This window comes from Pleurodeles waltl, chromosome 10 (genome assembly GCF_031143425.1).
Source record: "Pleurodeles waltl isolate 20211129_DDA chromosome 10, aPleWal1.hap1.20221129, whole genome shotgun sequence".
Taxonomy (NCBI): Eukaryota; Metazoa; Chordata; class Amphibia; order Caudata; family Salamandridae; genus Pleurodeles; species Pleurodeles waltl.
The window spans coordinates 131,695,397-131,722,198 of NC_090449.1; the positions used below are offsets into that span (position 1 = coordinate 131,695,397).

The 26,802-nt window shown below is 45.5% G+C and overlaps 1 protein-coding gene across 1 annotated transcript in view; it reads left to right on the forward strand.

Moving 5' to 3' along the window:
• LOC138261213 (cytochrome P450 3A21-like) overlaps nt 1-26,802 on the forward strand; it is a 223,842-nt gene that overhangs the window by 34,316 nt on the left and 162,724 nt on the right. Inside the window, exon 2 of the mRNA XM_069209966.1 lies at nt 3,177-3,270. Within this exon, the coding sequence (XP_069066067.1) occupies nt 3,177-3,270 (94 nt within the window). The remainder of the gene's footprint in view (nt 1-3,176; nt 3,271-26,802) is intronic.

A 26,802-nucleotide genomic window follows, 5' to 3' on the forward strand; every position in this document is an offset into this window, starting at 1 on the left:
CAAGGATGCCAGGTCTAACAGTCTGTAAGTTATGCAGCAGATGATGGAATATGTGGCAAATATGACAAATCTATATCTACACATAAAAAGCTGTGGCTACACAATCGTCGCTAATTACAGTGGGCCTCGTAATCCATTTCTGTCTCTGCATGTGACAAAATCAGAGAACTTGTTGGGAAAGAATAAATGCACAGTCACTGGTGCCTCAAAGTGTGGTGTATGTTATTCAAGTTCTTTCTATTTAAATTAGAGGGCACTGCCTTCTGCGAGCACCTCAGGAGATTGAGAGTAGGCAGGACAGCAGCATGTTGCCAGTGCTACCATAAAAGTGTTGCCAGTGCTTTTCTTGGTATAAAAGACATTTTTATTGCTTCTTCACATTCTCTACCTGCACTGCATTAGTGAAACTTGACAAGCTTTTTTACTTATGAAGAGTCAAAACGTTGCTATTGTCAGTGTTTTTCTCTTATTATAGTGCCTTAAGCAGGCTCACTGCAATTATACATTTCTGCAGTATTCTGCATAATTATGAATTTGTCACATTTTTCACATGAACTACCATATTCTGCTGCATACTTTGCAGATTGTATCAAAAAATTGTTTGTTGCTCAATCTGTACAAAAAGTTCCTAAAAGTTCAGTAACAGCATAGTGGAAGGTTCTTCGCAAAGGGTAACTAATCACCTTTTAGTTTTTTATTTCTGTATTGTGGTATTAAATTGGTAATAACGAAGTGTAACCTTTGCCAAAGCAGTGTTAAAGTATAAAAATATGAAAATAAAAAAGTGATACTGTCACAAAATGTGCCCATTATGCAGTGTAATTTGCCTTTAATTGTCACATAATTTAATCAATCCTGCAGCAGAATTTGATTTTCCCCAGCCACATAATTCTAGAGGCCTGGCGATAAATTAGCAATAGCGTCATAGCAGAAAGAAAATAAAACCAACCACTACTAAGATATATATCCTGCTTGTATATACATTTTCACTTATTTTTCTTGAACGGCAAAGTCTTTCACACTGTTTTTATCTTTTAATTTCTGTGTCACGGGAGCTTGTGATCTCCATCTGGGGGTCTCAACTTCTTCCATTTACACTTGCACAGTAATAGCAGTCATTCCCGGTGATTTCACTTCTGCCTCCAGGCACTTAAGGTAGCCCTAGTCACTGGCATTTTACATGAAAGCTGCACATTTAGCCCTTAATAGTGAGGCTGTTGTCCCGTGTTATTTGTTCTTAGGAAAAATAAGAAATTCTTATTTTATTTTCTACTTATAAATGGGCATTGGCTGGGTCAAAGAGCTATTTAGGAGGGCCTGGCCCACCAGGCCTACCCTCTAGAACCGGACCTGTACCACATTCAGAATTCTGTTTCATACTAACGTGGTAAAAGGTGTTTGCACCAAGCTCTGTTTGAATTTACCACCCAGTCTTGAAACCGCGCCAGTAAAAAATGTTTGGTCATCAGGCTGTCTGGCTTTCAAATACTGGATCTATTTTTAGAAGATCCGCAGTGATCCCAGGCAGCGCAAACCGGGAAAATCTGGGTAGTAACTCGGATAATCTCGGTTTAAATTATGGCTGCCTCTGCTTTACTTCATTTTAGCCCCGGGATGCCCTTTTGGTTAACCATTTCATTTGTTTATTGATATATCTTAATATTTCTTGATGTTATAAAACATCCTGAGTTGTCACGTGCCATGTTATTGCTGCTATGCTGGGTTAGGCAGTGAAAGTAAGGCGCGGCCACCTCCAGTAACCAGAGCTGCGTGGGACAAATCTTTAAAGACTGTCAGGAAATATCTCGGAATTAGTAACCAGGAACAAAAGCACAGCTAATATTTCGTATGCCCCGGCTTCTAAAGTGCGCACAATTATTCCAAGAGCTCTATCCTTGTGCTGTTTCATTTTGAGATATTTTTCTTCGGGGTTTAAAATCAGGAACTTATTGTTCCGTCCTATACACTCACACCACCGCCCCTGGTTTGCATTATGCATTTATCCTCCCGCTGTGGTTGATTAAATGAGGGGCAAGACTGCTGGATAATGGCATTTGTTTCACAGAGTTGCCCCAGGCACACCTGCAACAGGTTTCTGAGACATACAAGCAACATTCTTGTAAACATTATCTTCTTTTAAAAAAACGAACCGTGTATTCTGTTGTACGGCTATTGCAGAAATCAGTGTATTTTTTTCTCACACTCTGGTACGAGTAGTTCCTTCATGACTATGGTTACCAGATGACCGCCTTTCATGACGTTCGAAAAGCTGCAGTCATGAGCTTTTCTTTTGGACATCAGTTTTCAAGTGTGCTAGTTCAAGTGGAAAAACTGAAAGGAAACAGGAGAGCAAGCACCTACCAGCTTTTGAACTGCAGCCGTTTTGTGCATTTGAACAATTTACAAGTGAAGAGACTTGTGTTCAACAAACGTGGCTCAATGAGAAAAATAGTTATATTGAATGTTATATGGAGTTTATCGGACACTTTGTGCTAACACTACTAATTAGTAGTTATGTGACTTCAACCACAAATAGTGTTAAAAGTGCAAAATTAACAGAAATGCGAAAAACGTTTCTGCATAGTTTTCCACTTTCAGCGGTCAAATATAGCACCCACATTTTGAAGGTCATAAATAGGCCTTTATATACTGTTTATTAAACAAGCATACTTTTCCTTCGACCCTGACTGTTTGCTTACCCATAGCTAGAGTCATTTTCTGTCTTACCTACGCCTAGTCAAAGTAAATAACTTGTTTCTCAAAGGAACTGTAAAACTGGATGCGTGCCCTGTATTCCAATACGGACATTTACCATGCTGTACAGAAACTGGATGGATCCACATGGGCCCTTGCGCACGGCGAGGCTTTTGTACGCAAGTTCACACCTCATGCGCATGTTTGCCTTGCAAATAACTAGAAATTCTTAGCTGAAAGGGTGTGAAATCAATTATACTCAGAAACAGCTATTGAAAATAGGAATCTTGTGAAAAATGGCATTGCAAAGCACCAATGCTCACCCAGGCACCCGCCCTTGGGTAGCATGCGTAAAAACAATCCACATACTAAGCAAGGAAGAAACTAAGCAACTTCACTGACCACCTGAGGGCCTTGTTTAGGCTGAAATGATAATTGCTGTAGCTTTTTGATTCTCAAAATGTTTTTCTTTTCCTCCACAGCTATGGAACCTGGACACATGGAATATTTAGGAAACTGGGGATACCTGGACCGAGGCCTCTTCCATTTATTGGAACATTCCATGGGTACAGAAATGTAAGTACTCCAGCTGTGATCTGCATGGAAAGGACACCGCTCATTATCTGTTTAATAAGGTCACCAGATAATCTTTTTGGAATGGAATCTAGGTGCAACCAATGTGACCTGGCCTCAAGATTTGTCTGTGGAATGTGCACCATATTTTATCTTTGTGGGGTGGCAAAGAGGTGTTATTTGTGTGATGTAGACTGCCAATGTGTTTTTTGTATCGGGGAACTTTAAGTAGAAGGGGCATCCTGTATGATCTGTGTGGAATGGGATGTATTTTGGAACAACAAATTCATTTACAACGCATGCCTTTACAACGCGGTCTTTACAACGACCACGTCTTTACCATGCATGCCTTTACCACAAATTTAGTTGTAAAAGCATGTTTGGTAAAGTAACATCCATGGTAAATTCTCCCCCGCCCTGCCCCCTAAACCTGACATCATACTCCACCTGCCCAAGCCCTTAAAACTGCTGTTTCCCACCCCTGCCCAGAGCCCTAACCCCCCCAGCTTACCCGGCCCTGTCCTAAAACCTGTCCCAACCTTTCTAAAAAACGACCCGCCCCCCCCTACCCTGCCCTAAACTCTAAAACCTACCCTGGCCTAAAAATTACCCCACCTGTCCTAAAAACTACCCCGACCCCTGCCCTAACCCATAAAACCCACCCTGGCCAAAAAACTACCCTTCCCTGCCCTGCCATGCCCTAAAACTACTCCCACCCTTATCCCGAAACCTAAAACCTACCCCACCCTGTCCTAAAAAGTACCTGACCCCCTACCCTAAACCATAAAATCTTCCCTGTCTTAAAACCTACCCCACCCTGTCCTAAAAGCTACCTGACCCTCTGCCCTAAACCTGAAACTGCCCTAAAAACTACACCTCCCCCACCCAAAACCTTAAAAGCTATCCAGTCCTAAAACCTCCCAGCCATGTCCTAAAAACTACCCACCCCCGCCCTAAGCCCTAAAACCTACCCTGTCCTGAAAACTACCCCACCCTTTCCTAAAAACTACCCAAGCTCCCATCCTGAATTTTAAAACCTCCCCTGCCCTAAAAACGACCCCAATCCCCTGCCTTCGCCCTAAACCCTAAAAGCTACCTTGCCCTGTCCCAAAACCTAGCCCACGCTGTCCTAAAACTACCCGACCCCTTTCCCTGAACCCTAAAACCTACACTGTCCAGTCCAAAAAACTACCCTAACCCCGCCCCACCCTAAACCCAACAACCTGCCATGCCCTAAACCTACCCCACTCCATCCTAAAAACTACCCAACCCCTGCTCTAAACCCTAAAACCTACCCTGTCCTAAAACCTACCGCGCCCTGTCCTAAAAACTACCCCGACCTCACCCGAAAACCTACCCTACTCTTGGCCTAAAACCTACTCCGCGTTGTCCTAAAAACTACCCGACCCCCTGAACTTAACCCTAAAAACTACACTGTCCTGTCCTAAAATCTACCCCGACTCCCTGCTCTAAAACCTTCCCTGCCCTGTCCTAAAACCTACCCCGCTCTGTCCTAAAAACTAGCCAACTCCACTCTATACCCTAAAACCTACCCTGTCCTAAAACCTACTCCACCCTGTCCTAAAAACTTCCCTGACCACTGCCTTCACTCTAAAACCTACCCTGCCCTAAAACCTACCCTGTTCTGTCCAAAAAATTACCTGACCCTTGCTCTAAACCCTAAAACCGACCCGGTCCTAAAAACTACCCCACCCTGTCCTAAAACGACCCAGTCCCCCTCTTCAATCCTAAAACCTACCCCATCCCACCGCCCCGCCCTAAACCCTAAAACCTACCCTTCTACTGTCCTAAAACCTACCTCACTCACTCCTAAAAACTACCTGACCCTGCTCTAAACCCTAAAACCTACCCTGTCCTAAAACCAACCCCACCCTGTCCTAAAAACTAACCTGACCCCCGCCTTCAGCCTAAAACCTACCCTACGCCTGTCCTAAAACCTACCCCGTCCTGTCCTAAAAACTACCCTGACCCCGCCTTCAGCCTAAAACCTACCCTACTCCTGTCCTAAAACGAACCCCACCCTGTCCTAAAAACTACCCCGCCACCTGCCCCACCCTGAATCCTAAAACCTATCCCACACTGTCCTAAAAACTACCCCGACCCCTGCCTTCACCCTAAACCCTAAAACCTACCCATCCCCTGACCTAAGACCTAACCCACCCTGTCCTAAAAACTACCCGACCCTGCCTTCACCCTAAAACCTACCCTGCTCATGTCCTAAAACCTACCCCGCCCTGTCCTAAAACCTACCCTGATCCCCCGCCCTAGACCCTAAAACCTAGACTGTCCTAAAACCTACCCCAGCCTGTCCTAAAAACTACCCGACCCCCGCCCTAAAACCTTCCACTGTCCTAAATCCTACCTCACTCTCTGCTAAAACCTCCTGACCCCCGCTCTAACCCTAAAACCTACCCTGTCCTAAAACCAACCCCACCCTGTCCTAAAAACTACCCTGACGCCTTCAGCCTAAAACCTACCCTACTCCTGTCCTAAAATGTACCCCACCCTGTCCTAAAAAGTACCCCCGTCACCAACCCCACCCTGAATCCTAAAACCTACCCCACACTGTCCTACAAACTACCCTGACTCCCACCTTCACCCTAAACCCTACCAGTCTCCTGTCTTAAAACCTACCCCACCTTGTCCTAAAAAGTACCCTGACCCCGCCTTCACCCTAAAACCTACCTTACTCATGTCCTAAAACCTACTGCACTGTCCTAAAAACTACCCCTGCCCTAAACCCTAAAACCTACCCTGTCCTAAAAACTACCCTGACCCCAGCCTTCACCCTAAACCCTAAAATCTACCCTTCCCCTGTCCTAAAAACTACCCCACCCTTTCCAAAAAACTACCCGACCCCGCCTTCACCCTAAAAGCTACCCTACTCATGTCCTAAAACCACCCCTGCGCTTTCCTAAATACTACCCTGACCACCCGCCCTTAACCCTAAAACCTACCCTGTCCTAAAACCTACCCCGGCCTGTCCTAAAACCTACCCGAACCCTTGGCCTAAGCCCTAAAAACTACACTGTCCTGTCCGAAAAACTACCAAGACTCCCCGCACCACCCTAAAACCTGCTGTGGCCTTTTCTAAAACCTACCCCGCTCTGTCCTAAAAACTACCGGACCCCGCTCTAAACCCTAAAACATACCCTGTCCTAAAACCTACCCCACCCCATCCTAAAAACTACCCTGACCCCAACCTAAACCCTAAAACCTACCCTGCCCTGTCCTAAAACCCACCCTGACCCCCACCCTGTCCTAAAAACTACCACAACCCTCCCTCCCCAACCCAGGCCCACCGTACCTCTCTCCTCTGGTTGCCGCTCCTTCCTGCTTGTTTTCTTCCGCCCGACTGCTCTCTCCACCATTACCACGCATATGCGTGGTAAACGCATGAGTACTCAATGCATATGCGTGGTAACGGCAGCGTGGTCCATGCATATCATTGCATTGACTGTGTTATTAGTGCTGTTTCCCATGGAATGTATTCCAGATGTTTTCTGTGGGAAACAGAAGCTAGATGTGTTTGTGGGAGCTGGATCTTCGATGCAATCTGTGTGGGTTGACTCCAGATGGGATCTTTCAAAATGGATACATAATAAAGGTGTGGAGGGGGGAGTAAGTTAAAGTGGGTGCGCTCACTTAAGGCTTAACCTAGGAAGAAACACACTAATAGTTCCACAAGCATTCTTCTATTAACTGGAATAGCGGGGATTCCTCCTTTTTGAAAGACTTGGGCGGTCATTCCAACCCTGGCGGTCCGAGACCGCCAGGGTTGGGGACCGCCGGAGCACCGCCAACAGGCTGGCGGTGCCCCCATGGGCATTCTGACCGCGGCGGTACAGCCGCGGTCAGAAACGGAAAACCGGCGGTGTACCGCCGGTTTTCCGCTGCCCTGGGGAATCCTCAATGGCGGCGCAGCTTGCTGCGCCGCCATGGGGATTCCGAACCCCATACCGCCATCCTGTTCCTGGCGGTTTCGGCCGCCAGGAACAGGATGGCGGTATGGGGTGTCGTGGGGCCCCTGGGGGCCCCTGCAGTGCCCATGGCATGGGCACTGCAGGGGCCCCCTAACAGGGCCCCAAAAAGATTTTCAGTGTCTGCCATGCAGACACTGAAAATCGCGACGGGTGCAACTGCACCCGTCGCACCCCTTCCACTCCGCCGGCTCCATTCGGAGCCGGCATCCTCGTGGAAGGGTGTTTCCCGCTGGGCTGGCGGGCGGCCTTCTGGCGGTCGCCCGCCAGCCCAGTGGGAAACCCAGAATAACCGCGGCGGTCTTCTGACTGCGCAGCGGTATTCTGGCGGCTCCCGCCGGCCCTGCGGTTACCGCGGCCGGCGGGAGTCAGAATGACCCCCTTGGTCTCATACACCTAATAGTGTCATCATAGACCACCTCTCCTCACCTTGGTAGGACTCAACCTCTTGGTTCGGGCCTACCAGAGGGAGTTCTTAGATACTACTTACTGGATAATAACGGAATCTAGGTTACTAAAATACCTAGTGGACTACCAGTAATTTACCTTTAATTGGGGTGTCCACTGATATGATTAAAAACAAGAATTGATGATAAGCATAAGTGTAAAGACTCCTCTCATTTTCAAAAAAGCCAACATGTTTCTGCCCACTCTAAAAGCCTGTATTTGTCTGGGGTATTCATAAGGGCTGTGGATCCCTATGTATGTTGTCATAGAAAGTCACCAAACTAATTATACAGTGGAGACAAACTACAAGGAATACACTCTGGGCCTACTTGAGTGGCAATGATCATCCGAGAATCTATTAGGGATAGATTACAACTAAAAAAACAGGATGACAAACTATGGGGGTCATTATGACCTTGGCGGGCGGCTACCGCCGCCCGCCAGGCGGTAACCGCTGTGCAGCCGCACTCACGCGGCCCCCATTATGACATTCCCTCTGGGCCCACCGGCCCAGCGGGAATGAGGCGGCAACATGGTAGCCGGCTCCTAATGGAGCCGGCGGTGTTGCGGCCGTGCGACGGGTGCAGTTGCACCCGTCGCGCTTTTCACTGTCTGCTATGCAGTGGCATGGGCAGTGGCATGGGCAGTGGCATGGGCAGTGCAGGGGCCCCCAGGGGCCCCAGGACACCCCTTACCGCCAGCCTCTTCCTGGCAGTGCAAACCGCCAGAAACAGGTTGGCGGTAGGGGGGTCATAATCCCCAGGGCAGCGCTGCTTGCAGCGCTGCCCTGGTGGATTATCACCGCCGGGGCTAAAACGGCGGGAAAACACCGGCCCCCGGCGGTGCGACCGTGGCTCTACCGCCGCAGTCGTAATAAGGGCCTCCGTACCGCCAGCCTGTTGGCGGTACGGACGCCACATTACCCCTGGCGGTCTCTGACCGCCAGGATCGTAATGACCACCTATGTCATCATCTACAAGGGAACTAGGTAGTGAACATGCAATGTGTGAAAGACACTGCAACCTGCTGCAAACATATATGATTCTGAAAAGTGTTGAAGTAGAAACATGCATCCGTATCTAGATAAAGCTGGGCATGTTCCGAAAAACACACTTCCTCGAAGTATCCAGTGTGTATTGTAAACCTTGTGCCGTGCCACATTATGGCACAGCAAGGAAATGTGAGCTCTCTAAGACATCCTTACCCTGTTCAGATGGGTTAATGGCCTCGAGTCTGGGACAGGGGCGATGCCTCTTATGGCCACACACTGTTTGGGAGAAGGAGATATTGCAGATGCTCATTTAATGACGTCATAAGTACCACAACAAAGGTTGAGCGGTTGAAGACAACTCTTGTTTTCATCCAAGTCAATCATCGGTAGAGGCGAGATGCCAACTGGGTCAGTGAATGCTGAAATCATGAGGGTCTTGCTTATTTTATACTCTTGTGTATAAAAGTGGTTCCCAAGAAGCTCCAGGATATTTCTGCTGTTTCAGTAAAATGTGGTGTTGTGTGTCAGGGATAGGTCTGGGCAATTTCAAGTTAACCTATGCTTGCTGGGATCAGGGTAGCGTGCTCCCACATAGAAAACCCCTAATGGTTGAACTTATTTGTCCTCCTCCTCTTAAAACAATCAGTCCAAGCTATGCTAGCAGGGTTCCCTTGTGGTGATCCCCGTAAGGGTCAAATGTCCCGCAGATCGCGCACTGACCTTTGAAAGGTCACCTCCGATTGCGCTGGAAACTGTGCTTTACACACAGTATGAAGCAGGCTGCGGATGTGGGTTAGGGGAGGGCTGGTTACAGTTTGGGTCGACTTCTTGGTGGGGGAGGGGCATAGGAACTTGCAAGGTTGCAGGGGAGGACTTGAAGGTGGTAGGGCTGGACTTGGGAAGGGAAACTGATCTCTTGGGGTTCACACGGGGTGGGAAAGGAGTGGAGAAAAGGTTCAACTCAGTAAGGAAAAACTTTTTAGACACACAGGGACCGTCATGGCAAAAGGGTTTGGGAGTGGAGGGAGAGGGAGTGATTCTAGGAGGTGTCTTGGTGGACGTTTTGGGTGCCGGTGTGTGGGTGCAGGTGTGTGCGAGGAATGCTTGTGTGTGCTGAGTGGGTGCATGTGGGTGTTTGTGTTTTTGGGAGGAGGGGTGGTGGAGGAGCTGGGAGATGCCATGCTGGATGGATGAGTGTCTGCAGGTATGGTGGATGTGCTGCATGTGGGTGTGTCTGTGATTGTGGTCGCTGCAGATGTGGCATCTGGGGTGGATGTCTGAGGGTCTGCTATTGTGTTGACTGTGGGTACAATTGGAGCTGTGGCTGGATCTGTGAAAGTTGGTGTGATGTCTGCTGTGTGTCAGGTGTAGTGTATGTGAAGGTGGAGGTGAGGGAGTCTGTGCAGGTAGTGGATGTTGGTGTGTCTGCAGGTGGGTGTTGTCTGTGTGCATGCCTTGATGGGGCTTGTGGTGCTTGTGATTGACTTTGGGAACCTTGTCTGTTGAGGTGGATGCATGTTTGTCTGTGTGCTCTGGCTGAGATGGGGAAGAAGGGTGTGGGATTGGGTTGTCAACATCAGGACACCGTGCGCTATACAGGCGACATAAATGCAAAAACCCAGTCCTTATGCAGAGGCATATTTCATGCATTGTGTTTCTATGCAGTATGTTAACCTTTTGCATTACAGAGCTTTCACCTTGAAAAATCATTAATGCTGTTTGTAATTCATTGTTCATTTGCAAGGCTTGTTTGCAGGACCACAGGGTGTGGTCCTTTAGTCTAAGACTTTCTAGAAGCCTTTCTTGCAGCATGGTTGGGTGTGGCTTGTGGGCGGGGCATGGCTCTATATAAGGGAGCCAGCCAATCTCCACCTGCTCACTATTCAGAGGTCCCAGTGCAGAGCAGCAGCATTTTCCAGGGCTCCTGTCCCGGAGGCCTATCCAGTCATTTCCAGGCCAGCACTTGCTTATTTGGTGATCTTCAAGCAGGGTGATAAGGTGGAGGTCGGGTTAGGCCCCGACTCCGTTTTCCAGTGACATTCGAGTATTGGGCCTAAACTTGAAATCGCATGTGCAATTGTTTTCATGGCATTTACATTGTGAATTCCGAATCGGCAACAGTGTGCGCGATTCTTTCCAGGCATTTATTTCTTGGCATTCAGATCGGCAGTGTGCGCAATCATTTCATGGCATTGGAATTGTGAATTGCGAATCGACAATAGTGTGCGCGATTCTTTCCAGGCATTTATTTCTTGGCATTCAGATCGGCAGTGTGCGCAATCATTTCATGGCATTGGCATTGTGAATTCCGAATCGTCAACAATGTGCGCGATTCTTTCCAGGCATTTGTTTTTTGGCATTCAGATCGGCAGTATGTGTGATCATTTCATGGCCTTTGAATCTTGAATTCCGAATCTGGAACAGTGTGAGCGATTCCTCCCAGGCATTTACTTCTTGGCATTCAGATCAGCAGTGTGCGCGATCATTTTGTGGCATTTATATTGTGAATTCTGAATCAGCAACAGTGTGCGCGATTCCTTCCAGGCATTTACTTCTTGGCATTCAGATCGGCAGTGCGCGCGATCATTTCATGGCATTTACATTGTGAATTCCGAATCTGCAACAGTGTGCGTGATTCCTTCCAAGCATTTACTTCGTGGCATTCAGATCGGCAGTGTGCGCGATCATTTCATGACATTTGTATCGTGAATTCTGAATCGGCACCAGTGTGCGCAATTCCTTCCAAGCATTTACTTCGTGGCATTCAGATCAGCAGTGCGTGATCATTTCATGACATTTGTATCGTGAATTCTGAATCAGCACAAGTGTCCACGATTCTTTCTCTGCATTTAAATCTTGAGTCATAGATCGGCATTGTGCGCGATCATTTCATTGCATAAAAATCTAGCTGTTCGAATCAGCAACAGAGTGCGCAATTTTTTCCTGGTGTTTAACTTTTGAAATACAGATCGGCGGACTACGCAATCATTTCTAGACATTGAAACTTAGATGAGTAGTTTTGATTAAAGTGCATAATATTCCCTGAACATCTAAGTCTTGAAATTCTTAATCAGAGAGCGACGTAGAAATGTTATTCATGGTACTGGTACAGTTCATTCATGTAGAGAAAAAAACATGTGCTCTTTGATTCTTGCTACAATGCAGAGATTGTTCTAAGGAGTATTTTGGAGAGAGTTTATTGTTCAAAATATAATATGCTAATTCTGGAATTTTCATGTGGAAACCTTGCATAACCTTTCTTGATTTCCAGGTGCCTAGATTCTTGAGGCCTAGTTATAGTGAAGCCTTAGCCCATTCATGTTTTCAGCATAAGTGTTTTATTTGAAACAAAACCTATTGAAAGTCATAGTGATTAATCTTGCAATTGTGTTGTTTAACTCTTGCTTCCACAGGTCTCTTTCCCCGCTGTTCACAACCCAAAACCTATTCCCCCACTTGGCCATTCTTTAACTCTGTGCTATATAATTAGTGGAGTTTGGAGCTGCCAAGAGGTGGGCATGTTGGGAATATGCGCAAGCCCCGAGGATCTGGTCTCCTTGATATGGGTAGAGTAAGATGGAGGGAGGGAGAGTGAGAGAGTCAGAGAGGGAGATAAAGGGTTATCACATTCCTTACATACACACATATAAACATGCACAACTGCAGGTGAACATGATCAGGTTAGGCTAACCCCATTGGCATTACACATATCCCAAATCAAGTCACATCATGTTACTACTATCCACCCCTTCATGTCATCCCTCCCCCCCACATCATATTCTGAGTAATTTAACACGACTGGACTAATCTATCTGCACACCTATAAAGCCATGTCGGCATGCTACTCATGCCCTTGCAGAAGTAGATATATCTTATTCCAAATCCTATCTTTTAGAAATAGGATTTTTGGTTGGCAGTCTGGTTGCTCCTGTCCAAGCAAGGACCCTCACTCTAGTCAGGGTAAAGGAGAATCACACTCAGTTAACCCCCGCTCACCCTCTTGGTAGCTTGGCACAAGCAGGCAGGCAGGTAGGCTTAACTTCAGAAGCAATGTGTAAAGTATTTGTACCAAAGACACAGTGATACAGTGAAAACACTACAAAATGAACACCACACCAGTTTAGATAAATAGGTAATATATATCTAAATCAAACAAGACCAAAACGCAAAAATACAACATACACAAGTTAAAACACTGCATCCTGCCCCTGGGGCTACCTAGGACCAACCTTAGTGGTGCCTTACATGTATAAAAAGGAAAGGTTTAGGCCTGGCAAGTGGGTACACTTGCCAAGTTGAATTGGCAGTTTACAACTGCAAACACAGACACTGCAGTGGCAGGTCTGAGCCATGTTTACAGGGCTACTAATGTGAGTGGCACAGCTCTTGCTGCAGGCCCACTAGTAGCATTTGATCTACAGGCCCTGGGCACCTCTGGTGCACTTTACTAGGGACTTACTAGTAAATCAAATATGCAAATCATGGAAAAGCCATTACACCTACATTTTACATAAGAACCCTTGCACTTTAGCATTGGTTAGCAGTGGTAAAGTGCCTGGAGTATCAAAAACAGCAAGAACAGAGTCCAGGACACATCAACAACCTAGGAAGCAGGGGCAAAAAGTTAGGGGAGACCACACCAAGGATGCCAAGTCAAACACCATCTCTCCATACTCCTATCACCTATTGGAAGAGCAGGTATGTGATCACAACACATCATACATGTCCTGACCAGTCCTGACCAGTCTATCTCAAATACTAATATCCCTTGAAAGTACCGAATTCACATCCCACGCTGCACATGCCATATATATCACATTGCTGGCTGACCCCCCTATACATATATGCCAACATGGGTACCTGAACTGATGAAGCCAAAGCAAGTGGCACTCCTATACAGGTGACAACTGATGTTTACCATACATGTCTGGAGAACAGCCATAGCATAACATTCATACAATCAGAGAGAAAAATCTGCACACACTAAACACAGATGCACTACATCACTTCATTAGTGCATATGCAGCCAAAACGGCCTACATTGCACCCATTGCACATCCATAGACAATCAGTGAGTGCAGTGTCACAACAACTATACTACAGGAAGCCACCATAGACATCATAGGCCACCTACCATTCCACCTGACATGCAGTTATAGTTCCAGGATTTGACAACATGAGTACACCAAAAACACTTGCACCATACCTGACATGTGATTACCTATACCTAACTCAAGACTACATAAATGTGACACGGAAATGACATGTACATATGATTTACACATGGTCCTACACGACTGCCAGTGCATTAAAAACATGTTCCCTTACAATGTGTACCCGCTTTCAACATAGTGGTACAACAAGACCATCACTTCATTAATACATAAGTGATGCAATACCGAATCCTCACCTGAGTGGACACATCAGCTAGTCCAAGGGTAGCATGGATTGTCCTACTCCACATGGTGTGCCCCCAATAAACCATTGAGCCATGATGTAGGTATCATATTACCAATGTTACAAAGGAATTGGTAGGGCATTTGCACACATACCAGTGACATCGCATATTGTATAAGTCTGGCTCTGCAAAGGCACTTACCTTCTCTTTAACTCAGCCATTGGGACAGAGATGAAATCCCTACATGTCAATGACATGGAAAATCATTAAGATTTAAAATCCAGAATTCAGACCCCAAAAGTAGACTGTCCCTTCCTTGCTTACTTCACATACCCCAATTGAATGGAGATGAACGGACAATGGGGTTACAATGACAAACACAGATATGTGCTGGCCTAGACTGGCCGTATCTTTGTTGTACATGAGATTGCAGCCTCACATGGAGTCCAGACGTGTACAGGTAAAAGTTATGTTTGGATCCTGTACCAAATACGTGACTCAACCTGTTGCTACAACATGTGATCAGCACAGATGGGAGTGGTCAGACACCTTAGAGCCAATGATGCACATATGCAGAGGAATGGACCGGGAAAAGGTAAAAGGGTATGGTGAAACACCAGCTCACATGCATAAGAATGACAGGATATGCAACACATGTGCCATTGAAATTAGGGCATCTCCACATGCAGTCAGAATGATGTCTTGATACATGATCCCAAAACTTACACTTAGCAAACCATGATGCCAGCTCCACATCTTATACACTGGCAAGGTGATACCAGCTGATTACCATTAGTCCAGAAACATTCGTCAGCTACTACATCGCCAGAAGATACAGTGAGACAGCAAACAACATACAACTAGAGCCAAGTACCAGGTAAATGCTGTGCTGCCCTCAAACACTCATCCCCTCAGGGTAGGCCACTGCCAGAATGCGGGCCATTAGGGGGGTCAGTTCCCACAGGCACCCCTGCCTCCTTGGGAGGACATCTCCAACTGGGCCTCCGCGGTCTTCACGGGTCAGTGTCTCTGGTCCTCCTACGGTTTGTGACAATGGGTGCAAAGTCGGCTGTGGGCCCCAGGGTCTGCACTTGCATGGTGATGGCACACCAGATCCCTTTCTTCTGATGGGCCTTTACCTGCATGGATGACACAGATAAAAGGAGAAAGTCATATACACATACATGCACCATACCAACAGTAGTTGACACAATGCAACTGTAACAGCAAGTGACCACACATACCCATTCTCCCTGCCCACACGCCTGTACGGTATGCCACATGCATGCATCTACACCCAAAACAGTACACATGGCCAACTCACCATCAAACACAACACCAATCACACATGTCTAAGGCATTGGACTCACCTGTTCCTCTGGTTCCCCATATAGCTGTCCATAGAGGGTAGGACCTCCTCCACCAGCTTCTCCAGCTCTTCCTGTGTGAAGGCAGGCGCCCTATCACCTGCAGGACATGACATGATGGCTCCCAGAGGCAGAACACAGCTGCTCACTTAGAGGAAGTCTTGCTAGCAACAATGCCAGGAGGCAAATGAGCAAGACTGTAGAAAATGGCTGTCACGGCCACCACGTACAGGACCGTCATCGCCATTGGCCCCAGTCCGCCATAGGCATCAATGTTAAACTATGACAAGTTGCATGGCAGTTGCAAGTGCCTACCACCATGACGACTTCCACCGGCTGATTTAGGTCACTTCCAACTGTCCAGAACAGTAGGTCAGGCATCTGCCATTTTGGTCACATGTAGTCAATGCATGCGCGTAAATAAGTGTGTCAGAAACCTTATCGACCAGAAATCTATGTCACCCAATGTTGTGACTTCATGATTGTGCTACATAATGAGACAATCATGAAAATATGATGTGTTAAGCCTGTATATATGTGGATAGTTCTGTTTAGCTACTCTGAGGTATATAGGCGTCAGATAAATATAGGTTCATTTAGTTACATATGTGTCATCAGTGCAGGACTGCACAGTCACCCACACATTTTCACATACATATGTGTCTTATCTGACTGACATTCCAGCCAATGTGCTGCAATGACGGTGCATTATGAGCATTCCTATGGTCTGTAATGTTTATGTCAGCACTGCTCTGCATCCCCTACATATGTGTAGGTGTCTGCAAGTATTCCATGTGCTGCTGACATGTGCCAACTGCATGACTTATTGTACATTTTCTCCTCTCAAATTAGATATCATGTTAAGAGGGAAATGAGACCCACCAGTGTGCTGTCCACTTTTACACACACCTGACAACCATGGAGGACAGGCATGTCATACAGACCTACGGTCTGAATCACCAGACGATCCAGGATCTATGTAGACAGTTGGAGCCAGATCTGATTCCAGGCAATCGCAATCCCTATTGCATACCTTCCATCGTTCAAGTATTGTCAGTGCTACACTTCCTGGCCACCGGCTCATTCCAACATACTGTCGCCTTAACAACAGGGATGTCTCAGCCCATGTTCAGTCTGGTTTTGAGGGATGTAATGTGTGCTTTCTTGCAACACCTGGACAGCTACATCAGGCTCCCCCAAAGAGCAGATATGACCAATGTGAAGGGGTGACTTTTATCAGATGGGACTGATTCCTCAGATGGTAGGGGCCATTGATGGCACCGGTGTATCCCTGGTCCCTCCCACTGTCAGTGAACAGGTGTATAGGAACAGGAACACTCTATCAACGTGCAGATGGTGTGTCTGGCAGACCAGTATATCTCCCAAGTGACTGCCAAGTTTTCTGGATCAGTGCATGACTCCTACATTATGCGGAACAACAATGTCCAAACCATGATAGCACGACTACACATAGAGAGGGCCTGGCTAGTGAGGATGCATTGTCATGTGTTTCAATGTAATGTGACCTGTCATCACAATCTGCACACTTGCAGTACCTCAATTGATTTTGTTACACCATTGTGTTCACAGGTGACTATGGCTATCCAAACATACCTTGGCTGTTGACACCTGTGAGGTACCCAGCCACTCAAGGGAAACTCCGTTTCAGTGAGGCCCACGGGAGGACAAGGCATGTAATAGAGTGTACTTTCGGCCTCCTGAAGGCAAGATTCAGGTGCCTGCACCTACCTGGAGGAGCAATCTTTTCGCCCCACAAGGTTTGCCAAAACATCGTTGCCTGCTGCAAGCTCCACAATCTAGCCCTGAGATGTCAGATACCATTGCTAGCTGATGAGGGTTAGGCAGCAGTACATGTGCTTGCAAATGGTGATATGGAAAGTTATGAAGAGCCAGAGGAAGAATGAGCAGCTGACCGTAGGACTGAGCTCATCAATTGGTACTTCCAGGGACATACATGTATGTGCGGTGGACCATTCCATGTCTTATCAGTGCACAATCAGAAGTGGGTAGCTGAAATTACACCTCCTGACCTTTAGCATATGTGATGATGTAATGATGTCCAATGCCTGTGTGTGAGTTGTGGTAGCAGACAGAAGGAATGTAAGGTGTACAGTATTAGTGGTTCAGCCCTAACATGTGTTGTATCAACTGAGTCCAAAATTCACTTTTCTCATGGACTGACAAGTTTAGAGCTTGGTTTTCTGCATTCTCCTATTGCCCGCTCCTCTCACCCACAGAATGCGTGGGTCTGCGACTTAGGGCTTGGGGTATACATTGTTTGTAGTCAATTGCAGTCAATGGCGAATGAGTACAGTTCTGAAAGGTGTTCATGACAGATAGCTTGTTAAAATTGTATTAAGAAGGCCCTGAGCCTTGTGCTGTATAGGTCCTATCTGGGTGCCCATGAATTGGAGCCATACTACAATAGGCATACAGTTGATTACCTGTACTGTGTGCTTATGCCTTCCATCCTGATGGTACTCTCTGTCTTTCTGTATTTGCATATGGCTCAATGGTCTATACCCTGGTGTCACTGGATTTCAAAATCATACTGTGACATCTGTCCAGTGACATTACTGTTGTCACGTGTGTCCTATTGAGGGGACCTCTGTCTAATAGCCATTATACTACCAGTTGGAATCAGGGGGGGCATTACCAGACCACATTTTGGTAGAAGGACATATGTTGCTGTACCATTAAACACACATGTACAGTTGATGTGTCCATAAGTGATTTATTGTGCATATCAGTTTTGTGAGAAGTAAAATAATAGTGAACAACATAACAAACAAGTGATGAGTGGAGTCATGGTAGATGGATTGATCAGAGTAGCTGCTACAACATTTGGTCACACAGGTCCTGTGTCCTTGTACCATGGGAAAATTGAGTTAGGATTCAGAACAGTCAGCTGAGTGTCTCAGTGGCATACAAGGGTGACAAAGCAGGAGAGGTTCACCTCCTGGCAGTGGGTTTCATTTTGGCATCTGCTGCAGCTGGAGGGGTATCTGAGGCTTGGGGTTCCCCTGGTAGGTCCTCCATTCCACTAGCTGCCTTTGATGTAGAGGGGGCCGATGTTATGTTGCTAATGGAAGGGGCCTGATGGTGGGTAGGCATATCACAAAGGTTGGTGTTGATGTCCCTCAGCAACCCTGCTATGGAGGCCATGGTGGGATTGTGTGACTGCCACTCCTGCATGGCCTCCTGGTGGTATTCCCTCTGCAGCCTTTGATTTTCCCCCAACATGGTGATGATCTGGCCCATCCTGTCCTGGGAAGTTTGGTAAGCTCCCAGGACTTGGCAGATGGAGTCCCTTTGAAGCCCCATCCTCTGTCCCACAGCATCCCTCCCATGCCCCCTTGCCCCGGTGCCTGTGCCCCTGGCACAGGATGCCCACCCCCAGTGTTAGCAGGACCATCATTGTCTGGGGTGTGAAGGTCCGACTCAGGTCCCTGTACTGTGGGGCACACATTAGATTGAACAGTCCTTGGGACACATATTTGGGGCCACTTGCTTGGCTGGGATGTCGGAGCAACTGGGGTGAGGGGTAATGATGTGGTCAGGGTCAGGCTGGGAGTCATCGACTGACCAGATGTCCCGGTCGGGCCGGTAGGTCGTCACTGTCCAGACATCCAGGCGTGTTGTCCTCACTGGGGCCTTCATCCTGAGGAGGGCTGGCAGTGTCTGGTATCCTCTCGATGGTGGCAATGGCAGGGTTACCTGTGGAAGGAGTGAGAGACAGAGTACAGTTTGAAAGTGTGTTTGGTACCCTCTGTGTGATACAGAAAATGGCCTACCATGATTACCAGCAATGACAATGACAGATGCTGCACAGCATAACTTGGTGGTACATAGAAGTCTGTGACAGGAGTGCCATACTCCATGTTGTGTGCTGTCATCAATGATTTGTACATATGGCACTGACGAGGGATTTCTGTTCCTATTTGATACTGATACTTGACATGACTAACAGACTCTGCTACCTGGTGTGTAGTCAGACATGGTAGTTGTCACACAACATGGCTGCACATTGCACCTTAATGTCATATAGGGAACAGAGTATTTGGGTATGCAAGGTTAATACTCATGTCTCTGGATCCTGTAAATGAGCATGGAGGCTGGCATCTTACTTTCCTACCCATGGTCAGTCCATTACAGGCTTCGGGATATGGATCAGTGTCCATTTGGTATAGTTACAGGGCTGTGTTTTGCCTTGCTTGTCATTGTGGTGTGCCATTGCATTGCTGACATGTACTGGTCCTCAGTCGTAAATTCTAGTTGGTGTAGGTAGTACAATAGTCATACATGCATGAAATGTGACGTTATATGCACATTGCAGGTATTCACATTGGTGGGTTGGTGCATTGTGGGAGTTGTAGTGAGAGTATTAGGCTATGGTATCCCTGCCCTTGCCAAGGGCTGTGTGGGCAGTAGCGCTGTGTGGGGTGGTCGCATGCAGGAGAGGGGCATTGGGTGATTGACAGGTAGGTGTAGTGGGACATTCAGTGAATTATGAGTTATTTGGGTAGTGAGGAAGCATGCAGGTCACGAAAATTGTGTAACATGGATGTAGTGGGCACTTACTAGACTCCAGTCCTCCAGGTATTCCAGTCAGGCCCTCAGGATGCAGTATCTCCAAGACCTTCTCCTCCCAAGATATGAACTGTGTGGGAGGAGGTGGGGGCCCACTGCCATTCTTCTGCTCGGCTGTTTGGTGTTTCAATGCCCTTGAACGCACCTTACCCCATAGGTCGTTCCAACTCTTCCTGAGTGTCGTCCCCTGTGTGTGGGTGGCTGCCCACTGAGTTGACCCTGTCGACTGTTATTTATCATAACTCCATTTTCCTGTACCCCAAACAGTTGTGACTCTACCCTGACAATTTCATTGACCATGACCCTCAACTCATTGTCTGTGAATCATGGGTGATTTTGTGAGGACATGTTTGAGATTGTGTTTACGGTGTGGAGGTGTATTGTGTATGAAAGTGTTCATTGTTGGGTGAGTGATGGGGTATGGGTGGTACATTGTGAGGGATGGACGGTTGTAGCGGAATGTGTGTGCTCATTTTGTGTGTATTGTGTTTGTTTATTTGATATGTGATGTGTGTGGGGTGTGCATGTCTGTGTGCCTATTGTGTTAGGGTGCTGTTCTCTCTGTATGTGCCGGCTCTCAGTGTCTCTGTATGGCTTTTTAGTTGCAAAGGATTGTGGGTTGTGTGTAGGTGTGCGGACATGTGTCAGGGGTGGGGTATTGAAACTGTCCAATGTGATGTTGTGTTCTGTCAGTGGTGGTTTCTTCCACAGCGGTTTGCACGCCAATGTTTTACCGCCATGGAAGGACTGCTGTGTTGACTAGTGAGTTGCTATCTGGTGGGTGGATTTGTGTCAGGCTGTCGGGGCTGGTGGTGGGACCACCTCTTTACCACCCACCAGTGTCATGGGGGTTTAGAATATTTTGCTATTTTTAGTGATCTTCACGGTGTGGGTCATAATAGGGCGGTCTGATGACTGCCAACATGGCGGTCTTTTAGCGGCGGCCACCGTGGCTGTCTTGCCTAAAGACTGCCAAGATCGTAATGAGCCCTTTTATGTCTATTCTAAGCCAGGTGGTTCAGCAGGGCAATTGTGTCTTGCTTGCAAGTTTCCTGTGTATCCGACACCACCAACAGGTTGTTGATGTATTGCACTAGGGCTGAGTTATAGAGCACGACAAAGGACTCCAAATTCTTTATGAGGATGTGGTTGGAAATTGAGGGGCTCTGTGTACCAGTGTGGAACTCAACACCATGCCAAAACATTTTTAAAAAACTAGAAGGCAAAGAGGAACCGACTGTCTTTCTGCCATGATATGGAACAGAATGCTGGCACAAATCGATAACAGTGAAGTAATCACATAGCAACTCGAATAAAATTACTGCTGGATTTGGTACTATATGACAACATGGAACAACAATGATGTTTATTTCTGTCTAATCTTGGACAGTGCGGTACTTACCACTAGACTTCTGCAAGCCCATAATGGGTGAGTTACATGGACTTCCCATATCTCCTTCAAAATGTGTTGCTGTGCCATGGATTCATTTACTGGGGTAATCCCTGCAATCATTTTGGGTGTTCAGTTGTAATGTGGGGGTCTTGGATACTCAACATTAGATTTCACTTCAATGCAGATAGGTTTAACACCTTTGAGACCTATGTCCTGTCTTGAAAAGTCCCAAACTTCAGGCTTAACTGTATCTCTAAGATCTGGTGGTAACTCATCAATTGTCATCATGTGGAGCAGTGCAACATATAGACCATCTCTTCCCATTCTAAAGGCTACATACTCATCATGAGTCTTCAGCTCCTTTCGTTACGGGGTTTGTAAATTGGCTGTTTGCAATTCCTACAATTTGGATTATTTTTCCTGAGAGGGATAGTTCTGGAAAATCTACTGTTCTAATAGTAGAGCAGGTAGCACAAATATCGATCAGAAATGATACAGGGGTAGCCATTCACCTCACCATCTACAAATGGACCACTTTGGTCTACCTCTAAGACTGCACTAAGCACACAATCCTCCTCCCTGCCTCAAGCACCATCATAAGGACGGGTCAGAACCGTAGTCCTCAAATGAGTCAAATATAGGGAACTGGTGGAACGTGGCCTGATTTTGGGAAAAGTCTGGGTTTAGTTTTGGGACCTGATTAAAATTTAATCTGGGACCATGTATATTTTGCTGTAGAATAGGGGCTTGTGAAACCTGCATCGCTCGGGCACATTCAAATTTTGTGTTCTGTCTTTGTATGTTCTGTGACTGGATGGGATTATTACTCTTGGGTTCTCTTAGTACTGAATTTTGAGGATTAAGATGACATTCCCATTTCCAATGCCCCAATTTATTGCAATGATGACAAAGATTTTACTTAATTTAAAGTAATCACATCAATTCCAGTACTCAGATCAAGCATGGCAGCATGTGCTCTACCTTGCTGTGGGAACCCATTTCCAGCTTGCATAATCGAAGCTCCCTACCATACATTCCCATCAAAAGGTTGACTCCGACTTCCTCTCTCTGTGCCGCCATTTCCTTCAATCGCTTCTGCTTCATTTTCAATTCAGTACTGCAATATCTCTAATGTATCTCAAAAACTCATTGACTGACTTATTCTGGCTACAAATCAAATATGGTTGAATCATCAAGCTAATCTCTGATCTCAGTCCCTTCACAAATCTGGACACAAGTTACAATAGGTTAAATTTACAATAGGTTCGAGAATCACCATTCCACTCTACTGTTTAAACACCTGCAACAATCGCTCATAAAAAGCATACACTGACTCTATAGGCTCTTGTATCATTCTTTCAATCTTGAGCCTATCCATGTCCTTTCCCTTCAAAAAGGTCATTACTTGTTGATGCTTTTTCATCACCAATGGTGAAGGGGCATTTGTTATTGGATTTCTCTCAAGTCACTCTTTATATGCTGTCTAGCAATCACTCGGAAACACTATGTCAAAGTGTTTAAATCCACCCACAAAACGTATGAAATCTTCACAAATTGCTCAGCCTGTTTATACTATTCCACAGGGTTTTCTCCCAATCTGTGGAAATCATTAGTAATGGATGCAAGGCCACTCCTAGTCCAATGTACATGAACATAACTTCCACCAGGCACTTACCGCAAGGGAAAAGCTGAATTACCCTCTCCATCCCTTAAGGATGGAGAGGGTACTTCTTTTGTTTTTTGTTTTTCTTACATCTACTTTCCCATTTGTCCAACTCAGTCCATTTTCAGATGCTCCTAATTAATTATTTAATAATTGCATTTTCATTGCTGCTGTTCTTATCCTGCAAATGACATTCTCATCAAAACATACTATAGCTTTTCTGTAAGGACTTGGTTCAAATTAAATCTACCTCATAAGTTTGAGCCAATTCGGGCAATTTATCATGAGCTTGTCCTGCACATTAAGTGACATCTTCACACATGAATAAAAGTTTGTTCTCTTGATAGGAGTCTAATGGGAAAGATCAAGATTCCCCAATATCATCTCATCTAATTTGAACTTTAATTTGACCATGTCCACTGTATTCTCTGTCACTGGAGTCTGGATTATTTCTCTGACTGATCTTTTCTTGGGGACCCATCAAGGAATCTAACCAAATTTTCTAGGGCTTGAGAATTTATTCCATTTTGTTTAATAGGGGTTCTGGGCATGACTCTTTTTTCAGGATTACTATTTGTAGCATGTGGAAGTGGGCTCAGATTAGACATGTTAATATTTTGCAATCTTGGGTGGACTCCTACAGGAACAAATCTTGTATGATTTACAATTGACTTTGGAGAGGCAACATGAGGAATATTTGTCTGTGGTGAAACTAGAGGAGTTCCTCCTGTAGGTTCTCTCAAAGTATGTGTAGTAGCTCACAAAGACTGAGGTCTGTATAATGGGAGTTTAGGACCAATAGTGACTGGAATAGTAATCCTGTCGTGGGCATTTGGAACAAAGGAGTTTACAGGGGCATTAATCCGTGAACTCTCACCCGTCAAGTTCTGACTCACATTTACTGGTGCAAAGGGTGTTGCTGAACATATACCAGTAGCTAAACCATCTGTTCCTTCAGTTTGGGCCACATTGGACTGAGTTGGATGTGCTGATAAGAAGGCATCCAATAAGTCACCACTAGAATCACTATTGCTTTGCCATTGTCATGTATGTTCTCTGTATCCTTTACCTTTTCCCCTTTCAGTTTCCTTGACTTTTCTTCTCCTTTTTCCTTATCCATCATCATGCTTTTCAGTGCTCGGTACAATCTAGCTCCGTCTATCATGTCATTCCACAACCTTTTCTATTCTGCATTCCATTTAACATGTGCACATGTATGCATTGCCTTTTGGAACCTTCCTTGGAACCTTCCTTAAAATGTTTCCCTCTGCTTGGCCTGGTCTGCATGGTTCCAACCGTTTAGTGCTTCATAATGTACAGGTCTAGGTCATGCTTTCACCTCGTAAAATATCCTCCTCAAATTTTCATTAATTCTCACATTGAATTTCCGTAGCGTGGAAACCTTCACGCACCTTCCTTTGCTGCGATCCTATGTCATTGGATCAGCCAAACACATGTATGAAGACCCACATTTATATCCATATAATGACCTGGCGTATCTTCGGGTGGTACCTTTTTCCCTACCTGAACAGGTATTTCCCCATCTTCCCTCAGTAGATCTCGTAAATCCTTAAATCATTTCTCAACAGTATTTTCAGCAAATGCAAAGTGAAATCAGCTTTGAATTAAAATTAGTCCTTCACCTACAATCCTCGTCTGACAGTAACAGTCAATAGTCATGTGACACTCAATGATGTAGACAACCAATACCAGCGCAGCTCAACACCAACCGACCAATATCAGTGCAGCACACCGTGACGTCAACCTCACTTGCAGCAGCAGCTCACCCTCCTTAACAATTTTCACAGAAGAAGCTTTCTGAACACAAAAAATGCACAGCAAAATGCAAAGTAATTCCAACAAACATCTTTGTCTGCTCCACTAAAGAAATGAAAGTAATCAACCACACAAGAAGTTGTTCAGAGTGACACTTTTTGACCCACTCTGACTCATACTCAAGTGAAACCTCAATCTGCGGGAATCACCCGGATTGACATAGTTTCTTTCTCCCTGCTCACTAGGAACTCACAACTCTAACCACACTTTACTCCCATGCAAAGAAGAATGTCCCTATCTCAATTGCGCTGTTGACGGTGTCTCACGACGAGCACCACCAAACATAGCAGAGAATTCAAATATAGTGTCTGCTTCACTTTTTAATACTATGTCAGGATTTTAGGCCACGTCGGATCCAATAATAGCTTCAATTTCTCTGCATCAAACGCCACATTCACACAACTTAAAATATTACTGTGTCTCAGTGTGGAATCTCTACAAGACAGCAAGCTAGACATAAACGGCGACCCTATTAATACTTACTCTTTCGCCGCTACAAATCTCTCCGGAATGGCTGGAACTCCCTCAGTCCCCCAACTCGAACCATGGGTTGTAGGGCTTGGACTGTGTTTGGGAAAATGTAGAATAGGGAACACCCTAACTCCCTGCTCCAGTAACTAACCATCTGACAAGCTACCATCTTGCAGGAGCACGCATGGAAGCAGTGGTCATTCCTTTCCAGGATCTTGCAGTGTACTGGGAATTCAAAGGAGTTGGTATCAAATATACAATGTACAATTTTGTGAAGCCCATTTGGCAACACAAAAAGCACCAGGGATTGATATTTGAGTTTAGTGGATTTATTACAAATGAATAATCAATCCAATATAGATGCGTATCAGAATCAAATTGTAAAGGTACAAAATCAGAACTGGCAAGTTGAAACACCGGAATAGGTTCAATCACTATCATAAGGCATATAATAATTTCAGTCACAGCAATACAGAGGCTAGTAAATTAGAGGTGTCAGCATTGCAAAGACTCCAGTAGAAGTCTTCAGAAATAAAAATCCTATGTTATCATGTAGCTGTGCACTGTAAAGGCAAAAGGGTCTTAGATGTCTGCACCCCTTCAAGTCTAAAGGAATCTGCTGGAACTCTACGAAGGTGAACACTAACTTAAAGTGGAAAGTTCAGGCATAACTATATCTCTAGTCACGTCATCCAGAGACTCCAATCATTTCTCATTCTCATAGAGCAAACTTGTAGCATGAAGCAATTCTCCCATCCCACAAAACTCTAACCACCAGGTCAACCTGGAGTCTCTTCCTCTCAGATAAGCATTGAGCATGAAGTTTTCTTTTCTTCATTAAATCATCTAGTTATTGCCAAAAATGTCCTTCTCAGACGTCGCAATCACTAGTATACAATATTCCTTCCTCTGGCTAATGAATAACGAAGGTACACCTGCAAAAGAAGAAAGATGCAAAGCACTGGAAAATACCTTTCACATTAATATGAAAAGCCTACTCTTGCTAACTTAGCAAATCATGGTTAATGTGCTCTTTTAGCGCTCAATTATAACTGCAAGCAAAATATCAGAATAAATGCAAAACAAACAATACATTCAGGATTATAGATGTAATGTGCTTTTCAATAAATGCAACATTTGGAAACACAAGTGTAAGTATGGGTGAGAACTAAATTTTTCACACTAAAGTTAAACATTAGAACATACACATATATATGAAAACTCTAGTTTCTAAAGTGAATGTACCTTCAATAAAACTTCTTAATGTTTATTTTATGATAATAATTCTAAGTCACACTGAATATATTGTCAATATTGTCAATTACAATTAACGTTACTTCTGTAACGTGTAGGAGTG